Source organism: Anguilla rostrata, chromosome 8 (genome assembly GCF_018555375.3).
Source record: "Anguilla rostrata isolate EN2019 chromosome 8, ASM1855537v3, whole genome shotgun sequence".
Taxonomy (NCBI): domain Eukaryota; kingdom Metazoa; phylum Chordata; class Actinopteri; order Anguilliformes; family Anguillidae; genus Anguilla; species Anguilla rostrata.
In genome coordinates, this window is record NC_057940.1 from 17,943,645 (window position 1) to 17,956,619 (window position 12,975).

General features: G+C 35.7%; 1 protein-coding gene across 4 annotated transcripts; it reads left to right on the forward strand.

The window, feature by feature from the left end:
* The first annotated feature begins 1,064 nt into the window (after positions 1-1,064).
* On the forward strand, positions 1,065-8,940 carry LOC135261010 (immunoglobulin kappa light chain-like). 4 transcript variants are annotated; one of them, XM_064346839.1, is made up of 6 exons: positions 1,065-1,199; positions 1,300-1,601; positions 4,473-4,530; positions 6,984-7,280; positions 7,539-7,646; positions 8,225-8,940. In XM_064346839.1, the coding sequence occupies exons 1-6, from the start codon at positions 1,157-1,159 to the stop codon at positions 8,362-8,364; spliced, it is 948 nt and encodes a 315-aa protein (XP_064202909.1). In that variant the 5' UTR covers positions 1,065-1,156; the 3' UTR covers positions 8,365-8,940. The 4 variants fall into 4 exon arrangements, with proteins under 4 accessions (XP_064202909.1, XP_064202910.1, XP_064202911.1 ...); XM_064346840.1 differs by having other exon boundaries at positions 4,476-4,530; XM_064346841.1 differs by having other exon boundaries at positions 4,479-4,530.
* The last annotated feature ends 4,035 nt before the right edge of the window (positions 8,941-12,975 follow it).

Sequence of the window (12,975 nt, forward strand, 5' to 3'; positions counted from 1 at the left end):
ACATGGTTTCTGAACATGAATCACAGTGTAAAAATACATGAAAATAAAAACACATTCCCACAATTGCAATAGAATTACCTGAGTTCTTTTCAGTTTCTTCTTGTATCAGAACATCAGTCATGCCTTTTTAAAATTCCAGCTTGTTCGTTGCTTTCTTATGCTGGTTCCCAGTCCGTAATTGCGGATGTTCAGTGTTAAAACAACTCTGGACTCGTATGTACTTTTGTTAGACTTGAATTATCACTGGACATTTTACTGTGTACCTGTCCTAAAGACCAGTCACTCTGGCACCTACTATTGTGCCTGCTGGGTTTTCCACAGTAACGATGATGCCACACATTTTCAACAAAAAAACCGAGAAAGCAACTTTTTTATGAAGGGTTTTATCAAAACCATTGAGAAACCTTTACATTTGTGTCCCAGGAACCTGCAGTACCAAGCAGTGTAAAATAAGTTACTGACCACATGTGAGGTGAGGTGACAGGAAAATAAAAAAATTAAAATGCCTCATAGTGTTCATGGCAACATGAATTGTTACAGAGGACTGCAGTCCTGGGGGAGACATGCGTTGCTAGCCATAGGGCAGCCAACTGTCTACCTATACATGAATCCCCCAATGCAGCAGTTTCTCTGCTGTGGCACTTTCTGCACTGTGACTGCAGCTCTATTTTTAACCCCTTCTGCTTTCCCACTGTCTGAATAAAGTGCAAAAGGCATAAAAATGGCAGGGTGTCCGCTGGTCTTTCAAAAAAAGTGCTTCCAACTTGGAATTAATTATTTAAGCATGCCACAATCTGCATGTGACAATCTGAGTCCAGCATATGATTTACCAGACTGTTGCCACTATCATTTTGTTAGTCTCCAACATTAATTCAGACTATTCCTACATGATCTTTCAACCACAAAATAAATACAGCAAATTGTAGTGAAAACGCTTTCTCTCTCCTTGAGGTGCATGTGTGTATGTGTGTGTGTGTGTGTGTACGCGTGTATTCTGACATCTGTAATTAAGTCAGGGTAGCATGCAGTATGCCAGAAGCTCTGTGATTGGTTAACTGATCACAGGCACTTCCACTTTACGCTCTGGCAAATCATCCTAACAGACACCCTCTACCCTAAGGGGACAGAATGCACAGAACTATCAACTGGAGAAAAGATGTTCTTGGGCTCTGGGATCATTCTTTTCTCAGTTGTTATAGGTAAGTGCCAAAGTGTTTCATGGATGTGTGTGTGCTTAAATGTAAAATTGCAGGTGAGCAGAACTGTAAATGTTTATTTCTTATTTCTTCTTGACTTTAGTGGCTGATGCACTAAGTTTGGTACAGAAGACTATATCTGTGACAGCAACTGTGGGCGATACTGCTGTCCTCACCTGCGAAGCCACTGGGCTGAGCTCGAGTGACTATGTCCATTGGTACCAGAAGAAAGAAGGGGAACCTTTCAAAAGAGTGCTCTACATTGACTTTGGTGGTCGTAAAGTACATGATTCCACTCATGCACAAAAAAATTCTTTCTCTGTTGAAAAATCTAACCCTCCTTATGATCTGAGGATTGACTCTGTAGAAATGGCCCATGCCGCCACCTACTACTGTGCCAGCTGGGTCTGGGACAGCCACAGTGATAATGATGCCACTAACTGATGTGCACAAACTTCAGCCCCACCTGCATCACATATTTTCAGAGAATCAAAAACAGAATCTAGAAAGCTGCTTTTTTCCTGTATCATACCATGGCTCAGCTCAGAATTTAAATGTACATTTACCAAAACAAAACAACTGGTTCTTTTATTTTCTGAATATCACATACACCATCTCATTGATCCCGTTGAGCACCCTCCATGATACAGAATCTCCAGATGTAATTTTATTATAGATTATTCATTTAGTTTTTTTATACTGAAATACGACTTTTCAGTTGGCCAAATTAGAGTTCAGCATCTTGTAATAATTTCAATTTCATCAATTATTTTATTAATTAAGCACATGGTTTCTGAACATGAATCACAGTGTAAAAATACATGAAAATAAAAACACATTCCCACAATTGCAATAGAATTACCTGAGTTCTTTTCAGTTTCTTCTTGTATCAGAACATCAGCCATGCCTTTTTAAAATTCCAGATGGGAAACAGTTAGTTAAAAGAAAATGTTGATAGATTTAGACAAGCAAGAAAGACATGGTGCACTCATGGCACTGATCTTACTAGTGCTATGGATGTATTTCTTCATTCTGTATTGCCCATGCTTTTTACTATAATATTATACCATGATATTGATCAAAACACATGGTCAGCTCAATATCATGTACATTGTAAGTTCTACACCTGACTGTTCATGTAAGTGAAGCTACTGCATAGCTCAAACATATAACTTCCTGGAGCCAATTTGAATCTCAGATAAAAAAGAGCACAAAGTGCCTATGCTTGTCATATCTGTTTGATATCTCATACTGCGAATACCACAGTCTACCTGCATCATAATTTGTATTTAGCTGCATCCTTAATGCATTCTCGAGTCTAGAGCATGCATATGATGCAGTTATGTCTGTTCAATTGCAGTTGGTCATTCACTGATTTTGACGAAGCATGAAATTCATGAATAAACTCATGTTAAAACAAATATATTCTTCATAAGCTGTAACTTAGGGGCAATTGGCTAATCTCACTTAGCAATACAAATTAAAGGCAATATTAACACAGCATGAAAGCTGAAATATGATATCATAATTGTACTGTGTTGTATGGTATTGTATGCTGTGCGGTGTAACCCTCTTTCCAGGGCTCCCTTGAAAAAAAAAATTATTATCTCATTGGAAGTCATCTGGATAAATAAAGGATCAATACAAATAAAATTGGGGAATTGGGGGATTGATCAAAAATGGAGAATACAAGAAGGATATTATATAAATTGGGTTCCCCCTGTAAAATTATTTACCCAGTCAATGACCCCACTATTTTAAGCCCTGTGTACTGATTACTTATTAGGACCTGTGGCACTGTTAGCCTGGCTCAAATATCCAGGCCATTATTCAAATTTTAAAGCAATACAGAAATTTTCTTTTTTGCTAAAAATGCTCAGTATTCATCATCTTTATCTCAATTCTCAAGATATAAACAATATACAGGTACTGTGCACTGTGCAAGTCTTAGGCACCCTAGATTTTAAAATATAATATACAGTATATATTTGGTCTTAGACGTTTATTTTTTGTTTTCTGCATTAGTGTGTCAGTAGAAAAGAGCAAATTTGAGATATCCAAACATGAATTTTCCAAAAAATGAAATTTTACAGATACATTTTTGTATTTTGTTAAATAAAGTAATATTTTAAGTAATAAAGGGTCTCTGGGATTACATAGAGAGCCATAAGCAAGCGAAACAGCCGAAATCTGCAGAATCTGTGACAAGTTCTCCGAAATGCTTGGAACAACCTACCAGCCGATTTTCTTATATAACTGCCAGACAGTGTACCTAAGAGAATTGATGTAGTTTTAAAGGCGAAGGGTGGTCACACCAAACATTGATTTTATTTTGTTTTTAACTATTTACTGCTCTTTATATTATTTTTTCGATATTTATAACCTTTCATTTCATTATTTTTGAAAGCATCTTAGCTGTACAGCGTTTTTTTACAGGTGCCTTTACAGTTTGCACAATACTGTACATTTAACAATAAATATGTAATTTATTTTTTCCGAAAAAGATGTGATTTATATAAACCCATTATAATACAGATTTTTAATTCATCATTCAATTCTTATTTTTTCTAGTGGCTGAAAGGCAGGTGACACTCCTCCAGGACGAGGCATCATTAACAAAAACGTGACAAGAAAAGTATTTTGCAATGATTAGAACAACTGTCCTTCCTGTCTTATATTTTGAGTGTATGTTTTCAACACAGTGGGATATGGCAAATTCTTGGGATCGGGGACGAAACTCACATCATAGGTAAGCATAGAACAGGTAAGCGTCCTTCTTTCAGTACTGAAAGCTAACAGGATGTTACATACACAACACATGTAGGGAAAATGTGAGATAGAAATGAACTGAAAATGTCTGAGGACGAAGGAGATATTGTTTTTGATCATGGGGTTGTTGTGCCCTGTCGATTCGAGCCGGAATACACAGAAGAAGAGCTGGCTAATTTGTGAGATAGAAATGAGCCAAGAACATAAGCCTTTCACTTAACTTGGTCCAATGTTCTTAATACTTAATGTTTTTGCTCTCATAATGCAGCATTACATCTGTGTTCTTGTAACGCTCCATTATTTTTATGTTCTTGTAATGCTACACAATGTCTGTGTTCTTGTAATGCTGCATTATGTCTATGTTTTGTAATGCTGCACTATATCTATGTTCTTGTAATGCTGCATTATGTCTGTTATTGTAATGTTGCACAATGACTATGTTTTTGGAATGCTTTAGGTCTAGGTTCTTGTACTGTTGCAGTATGTCTGTTTTTGCAATGCTATGAGCAGCAGTGGGATGATGATTTTAAGATTTTTGGAACTGGTACAAAACTCATTGTAACAGGTATGTTTTATTTTGACTTTAACTGCAATGGTCTGTTATTAAATAGTTAAATGAGCTATTTACAATCTAGCTTCCCACATTTCTAGGACACTGGTAAACTTTTTTAAAGCTAAAAGTCAAAATAGGAATGGGAGATAATAAAAATATAAATCCATGCCTATAAAACATAGTTATACTCATGATTGGGCATAAACCAAGGATTAATATCATTCATTAATATGACTGTTATTTCTCATTATGATCATCAGTTTTGAATATGTCATTTGAGGGTGGAAGAGAATGTGTGTAGAACCTTTTATGAGAAATAAGGTGTAAGTGTCTGGGTCAAGCTTGAGATCCTGTTATTGTATGAGCTTTTCTGACAGTGTGATGCAGGCTACGCGTATAAACTTTTTGCATCTGGAACAAAACTCATTGTTTTGTCAACAAGTAAGTCATGAAAATTATGTAAATCTGCCATTAGACCTAATATATAGCTCAATATTAAATATTTCTTAATAATACTTATTGTAGGGCCAAAATACTGTAGCATTTAAAATTGAATTGAATTGAATTGAATTGAATTAATCATGACATTTGACACAACCTCAAGATGTATATTATATCAAATATACAGTTTATATAATTATACATTTGTTTAGTACTTTACTAGCAGAAAAAATAGGATATACTGCGAAAATGGAGCAGTCCCTCTCCTGACAGTTGAAACTGTTCAGTCACAAACTTGCTCATTTATCTTTCAAAGCTGTTTAACCCACAATACACAGCTGCAGCTCCTATAATCCTCAGAAATCAGTAAATATATCAGACTGGCAATGCTTTCTGGACTGTTGAACTGCAGGATTAGAAGTATCAGTTATTGTGATATTGTGTTTTTTAATAAGCATATTGTTGTTGAAGGTTATTTGCATTGAAAAGTCATGAATTTAAAGTTTAAGAAGTTATTCTAAAATGAATTAATGGTAGGTTATTTTCACACATACATCCATTCGTTGTTTGTTTACAAAATTAAACTGTAGAATACTGAACTGAACTTAAAATGCATCCTGAATATGCTTCTTATGTGCAATGTTTTGATTTAAAAAACTTGGCTATTTAAGGCCATACGTTTGATTGGTCAATTATTTTGGTTTTTAACGATGGCAAATACACAATTTGTTGATCTAACCCTCAACGTAGAATACTTAATCTCACACCTATGTCGCTTAAGCATGGGCAAAAAAGTAAAATAAAAGATAGGCTAACAGAGTGAGTTAAAATTCAGTTTTAATATAATGTTGCCAAAACATATTATTCCGTTTGACACAGCTGAATAATGCATTTAAGTTATTTTAATGCTGCTTTACTAAGGCAAAAAAATAAAATAAAATAATAAATTTAAAAATCGATTTGAGGATTAAAGACTACCTGTTCAGTACACTTGAATGAAAAATGTCGGTTAAACCTAAAGTATGACAACAAGCACATGCTTAAGTTTACTGAAACAGTTTTTTAACAGAAAACACTGGTTATTATACCCTTAAGTTTTTGTTATTTCGGGACGCACTGTGGGTGCTGTCAAAATATTTGGGTCGGGGACAGAATTGTTTGTTACAGGTAAGTAATTACTATCATATAAACATTATGTCAACGGTAATCGCAACTGGTTAAAAATGCTAATAATTCACAGGATCATCCCGAATACTTTGCCCATGTAATTATATGTTTTACTTTCGTGAATATGCATTTAATAGTGAAATGCTTCGCCCATATTACTGATCAGCATGATTATTTTTACTTGTGTATTAACAGAGGGATTTTTTTTCTGATGTCAGGCTGAGTGATCTTTAGGCTAAATGTCTGAAATACTCTACTCTGATTAAAGTGTTTCAGTGAGCCCGCTCAAGCACAAAATTAATAAATAAATAATAATATCGACAAAGGATATGAATACATATTTAAGCATGGAACAGAATATGGGCTCACAGTATTATTTGTAGATGGAGCTTTGTTTTGAATTGAACAATATAAAGAAACCATGCCTAAATACCTAAAAAAATGCCTTAAAAAAGCCTACATACAACGACAGAGTACTTTTGTATGAGTTAATTGGCTTTTACAGTGTAGCCTATTACTGTCATTATGGCCGACTGCTATTTGTGAATATGTTGTGATGGTAGGTTATCTTCTAAAAACCTGAAATGGCGATCAAAACTCGAAATAATATTGATTCTTAAATATGCTAATTCCATCATGACAGCGATACAGTGGGAAATAATTTGCATATTTGGGAAAATCGGGAACACTTGGCCGACTGCAGTCCGTGAAGCAGTCATTTAAACGCTTCATTATTAAATGGGATGAAATATAACGCATGCCCCGCTATGTTTATTCGCCTCGAAGCCATGTCAGCATATGTGCAGCCTCGTTGTCTCTTAGTTAATATGCAATGATCCTTCAATGTGACTTCACAGAGGAGACCAAGCCGTTGAAAGCCCCGACAGTGATCGCTTACCCACCGTCTAAGCCGCAAAATGGAAAGACAACTTTGCTATGTGTCGCCATGGACATGTTTCCCGACATTGCCAGATTCAAGTGGAAAGAAGGAGACAATGACGTTGCCAGCGCGAATCAAAAGGTTCTGGAGCAGAAAATGGAGAGTGGTACCGCCAGTATGTTGATAATCGATGAAATTAATGCTGAGTCGAAACACACGTGTACGGTGGAACACGAAGGAACCACAAAGACAATACAGAAAGAAATACCAGCAGGTAGGCTACATTATTTTAATAGGTTTTACATTATCGTAAAATCACTCACAAAAAAAAAATCAGATGCAAATCCAAGGGGATTGCACACTGACCCTGGCACATAAATATAGGCTACACACTTGCTCACGCGCACGCACAATCTGAAGAAATATCATGCAGAAATTAATAATAGTCAATTCTGTCAAAAATAAGACGTACCTTGTACGGTTTTCGATGATTTCATGTGCTGTTTTTCATTATATCCTATTTTCTCTTTAGGTCCCATCATAGAAGTAGACCCTGGAGCTAACTCAAGGGTGGAGACGGAGGTGACAGTTTGCAATGGTACACAACCGAAGCAGATAGACCTACACCGGATCTCTGATGGTTAGACTGCATTTTAATAATTCCAGTCTCGTCTAATTCTAAACAGATGGAATGCGCTTTAAAAAATATCACCTACAGTGGTGCGCGCGATTGTATTATGGTGATGTGTGGTGTGCTGAGAAAGCACACAAAAAACAAGGAACTAACACTCATAAATCGATGTTTGCTTGCAAATGCACTTTTATGGCACCTATGTTTTATATGTCACAACCATCCAAACAAACGAGTTCATATAGGTAAATGTGAGGTGATTTGGAAATATAAAAACTAAGGCCTATGAACTAAATCTATGAACATCGTAGCGTTATGTACATTTCCCAATATGCTACGTAAATATCATCGCTGATTTCGAAGTGATCAAACCACCCGACAGCGAGGAGCAACTTCATAGTCAAGGAGTTCAGCTTGAGTACTCTCAAATTGCTTCAGGAACAATTTCAATAAAGGACAATAGACTCCCACTATAATTTATGACCACCTATGGTTCACCACATTTATGATTCACGTGCCTACGAAATAAATTGTTAATATGTGTGTTCGAGCTATATAAACAAACCAGTCTCTGTTTTCACTTCCAGAATCTTTTGGGCTCTCGAGGAGTCTGTATCTGGCGAGCCTCACCTACACCTTGATGATTCTGAAGAGCGTTGGGTACTTCGGTGTTGCGTGCCTCATTATGTTCAAGAGGTCCACCAACCGGCCCGTAAAAAGAATCTAATCCCTGTTTTCTGGTCTCCATCCATTCTTGTAGGCCTAAAATAATCATTAGTTTGTCGTTTTCTAGTCTTTCCAAATATATGGCTACCTGATATACACCTATTGGTTTTGTTCACATAGTTCATTCATCTGCTTGTTTAAATTATGAACCGTAACAAAACCAGCCTGTATCTATTGCATGCATATTCAATGTTTTGGATGTGTCTGGTATACGTAAACTGTAGGCTATTCTACTGTTTCCAGATTTAGCGTTATTAGTGCCTGTTGCCTTCGCGATCGTGGTCAAAGGAAACTTCGCTTGTTTAGTCTGCTGGGATTAATTACACAATTAATTAAAAGTTTATGTATTTTCGAAAATGCACTTATACTTGTTCATGTTAATGATTTTCTTTCTGTTTTTATTTTATAACACAACATTTATTTACATTTTCTATTATTAGGCCTATATGAAAATTTCCAATGGGAGCTTTGACATGAAGGCCATTATGGATTCCATTAGTACAAAAAGGGTTTCATTTTGATTAGCCTATTTTTTCGTCTTTTCTAATTGACTAATAAAATTTATTTGCTGCATCCATTTATGTCTGATTATTTTATTTGTATCGTGTTTAGTGAAATGACACGGATGGTCTGGAACGATACAGTTCGGCCGGCATTGTATTACAATTGTTCAAAAGGGGAAATACGCCATAATAATGTAACGCTTGAATAATGTAACACGGTCAATAACTGAATGTACAATGCGCCTACTCGTAGCCATTTCATGTTTGTAGGCTACATGTGGAGTTCAGTCCTCTACCGCTTCCCAAAGGAACGGGGCAGTGTGATTACTTTTGAAGGAAATACCCCCCCAAAAAAAAAAAAAAAACAATTTTTAAGCGAGCCACGTAGAAAACTGTCCCCGAAGTAATTTTCTGGTGTAAGGCTTCATTTTTGTTTACAATATATCAAAGCATGCATTATTTAAAAGTTACCCGTCCTTGAAAAGTTAGTATGGGTCTCAGAGTGCATGGTAGCTGGATGCAAGGTAACCAAAAAACATGATGTCCCAGTCTGTATAAATGGATCAGCTGTTACAGTTGTGCCGCCTCTGTGTTGCTATAGCCTACTTAAAATAAAATAAATGTTTTTAAATTATTATTATTATTATTATTATTATTATTTTGCTGTTAAATGTTTACAGAATTCCATCTAAAGAGAAAACGAGAGGGTTGGTAACCGGGGAGGTCATGGAGAGGGCCTCCATAGGCGACTCTCATTTATGGCGACTCTCCCCTATTTAACGAATAATGAGCCCAGTTCGATATCAGTAGGATAGAGTTTTACACATGAAGTCAAATTTCCTTGTCAGAAATGGCCATCCTGATTTCCTGAACTACACCACCCCGATGTGAAATTAAGCGATATTCGTACCTTCGATCAATGTTCTTGTTCGTTGCATTAATGAATGTTTTAAAGTTTATTAAAGGGGCGCACTTAATTCTTTGTTTTATGACTTTACTTTACAAACATACGACTTTTTAAAATAAGGCAACCTTTATATATTTGATGATACAAGTGACGGAATAGGCTATACGTAAAAACTTTTTTGGCCGTTCACTCACACCTTTGCTGTTTGTATTGGTGTAATAATAATGTAAAAAATAAAGTGAACATTGTTGGTGCAACGTTTGCAAAAGCAGAATCTGAATGCACAAGTTTCTGTGGCCGGAAACATGGTACATTTGTTCCGGCGGTTATTTACGCTTGCTGAAAAACGACGCGGAACACCTAGCCGCAGTATGACTATGTGGTTTTTTCAGTAGCTGAAATGTGCTTCTCATTCGCATTAGCGCTGTTATTTGTGGTTGAGTTGGTCTCAGCTAGTCGTGAGAAGTTTCCAACTGTTAGCGCACTTAATTTCTCCTCGTTTAAATAAATAAAAATCTCCTCATTAATCGCATCATTTATTTATTTATTTATTTATTTACTGTATATTGTGACACTTTTTGTGGCTGCTAGCTTGGAAACCTTTGTTTGAAGAAAAAGTTCAATTAAATTCTTCCAAAGTTATACTACATCAAATCCTTCCAAAGTTATGTTACCTCCATTGTTTACTTCAACTTTCTTGTTTTTAGTCCTGAGATCTTTCATATAGGGAAGAGTTGGCATAAATGTAACGCTTGATAAACGTAACACGGACATTAACTAATTGTACAATGCGACTCCCGGAGCTATTTCAGGTTTGTACATGTAGCTACAGTTAGTCTTCACACCATCAGAACAAGCATGTGAAACTTGAATATTTCAAACTGTTTTTAGCGAGCAACTAAAACCTGATCCGGAGATATGTTTCGGCTATAATACTTTATATTTATTTACAATTTAACAAAGCATACATTAATTTTAAAAGTTTACTGTCCGTGAAAAGTTATTAAAGTTTTTGGAGTATATTGCAGCTGGAATTGAACGCCAGGCGACCAAAAAACAACAACAACAAAAAAAAAAAACATGATGTTCCCGTCTGTACAAGTGTAACAGCTATTACAGTTCTGCCGCCTCTGAGTTGCTGTTACAAAGTGCTATTTTTGCTGTTATGTGTTTACAGAATGCCACCTAGGGGCATTTTATAAACACATAATAGAGAGGGTTGGTACCCAGGGAGGTCACGGGAAAGACTTCAGATTTCGAGATTAGGGACGCTAGATGGTGTTGAAAACCATCTACGTGTAGTGTCCTTTTGGGGAGACCTTAGGCATTATAGATGGTGTTTAGTATTTATTTATGAAATTAATTATACTCATCAACGTGTTCGACTTTTATGAGTTAGTTCAGTGTTTAATGTTAAATATTCATAATTGAACATAATTAAATGGCATAATTCAAATGTCATCGATGACAAACCACTTGTTCCAATGAAAATATTTTCAAAAATATTATTTATTTTTTATTGAATGTTCCATGTAGTTTACAGATGTTTCAGTATAGTAGAATATATGGTTCTCGTGATTAAGACCAGAGACTCGAATGAGTCTCAGGAGGCTGATGGGACAAGCCTGGACCCTGTGCATGTTGCAGACTCAAGTCGCCTTAGTTTTAAATTATTTGATATAAACATGACTCACATAGACACAATGAAATGTACAATGGCAATAATTATTTCAACAACTGACCAGAAATAAGAAATTAACACATGCTATTAATTTACATTTCTTTAAAAATGAAGAAAAAGAAAAAAAAAATCCTGTGATAGTATAAGAAAAAAATAATTTATAGTTCTTAAAAAATCCCGTGTTACGTTCTGTAACAGAGGTTCTGAATAACTGTACTATAATGTGCATACGCATGCACAAAATAATGTTAATCAAGAAAACACACTTCCAATGTTAACCTGCGACCAGCCACACCACATCAGATTATGAAGCATGGGGATTTATTCATGAAAAAATAATAAACACTGACGCACAAACAAGTTTGTAATTTACTGTGAAGTTAGTTGTAGTGGCATTGTCCATATCGATGAGGTGAGGTGCTTTTGTTTGTTTCTTAATGCCCAGGTAAACTTTTTTATTGTAAAAGATTCAACAGCAATGCGAGAGAAGCATCAACTGTTGTCTCAGCCACTAGTAGCTAAATGCCTATTTATTGACATTTCATGGAAAGGTACAATTCTTTCCAAAAGCTACTCTTACTGCATTTATGTGACACGTTAACACAGGGAATAAGAGGCACTTTCTTATTCACGACTAAAAAGATAACAGGTATCATTATGTAGGGCAAATAAAGCAAAGCATAATTTTTCTTATGCACACTACAGAAATTCACTCCAGCCACTCGACCGCCTGTCCGTAGGTTTTGACATGAAAATAAAGCTACTGTTACTTTTTCTTTCTTTTTTTCCTTGAAGCTACCATTACATTACATTGCATGCATTTAGCAGATGCTCTTATCCAGAACGACATACGCAACAACATACACCACCACACTCATTGGGCCTCATTCACAAAACTTTTCTTTAATTATTCTTACTCTTTTTCTTAAAAATGTTCCTAAGGAAAAACAATATGAGATTTATGAGACATGTGCAGACCTTTGTCTTTGTGCATATCCCAGGTGTATGAAATGATGAATGCTGGCTGTTCGTAAGTTTTATGTACAATCCTGTTCATATGATTTAAGGAAATCATAAGGAAACAGCTATGAACAAATACAGATAAGAAAAAAATGATGAATGTCGAAATGTTCTTGGAAACATTCTTACATGCAGTTCACGATCAAATGTGATCGTACACATGTTTCATGAATGAGGCCCATTGTGTTAAGAGGTGAAGACAGTGGTTCTTGCCTCAGGTATAATTCAACAGTTAAAGGATTAAAGAAAGAGCTTTAAATAACCCATCAGCGAACAGAACTAACCACATACTCTAACTTAGGCACTCTTTATATTACATAAGTGCTATTTTGTGTCTAGTTCATTTTTACCTAGAATATAAAGCACGAGCCAGAAAAATACAGCTCAAAAGTAGACCTGTCACATTTGGCTGACTATTATTTTCAATATATTTACATAATATCGATGTTTCAAGGATCCTGGGAAGATTTTTTAATGCTTGATCCATTTTCAACAACGAAA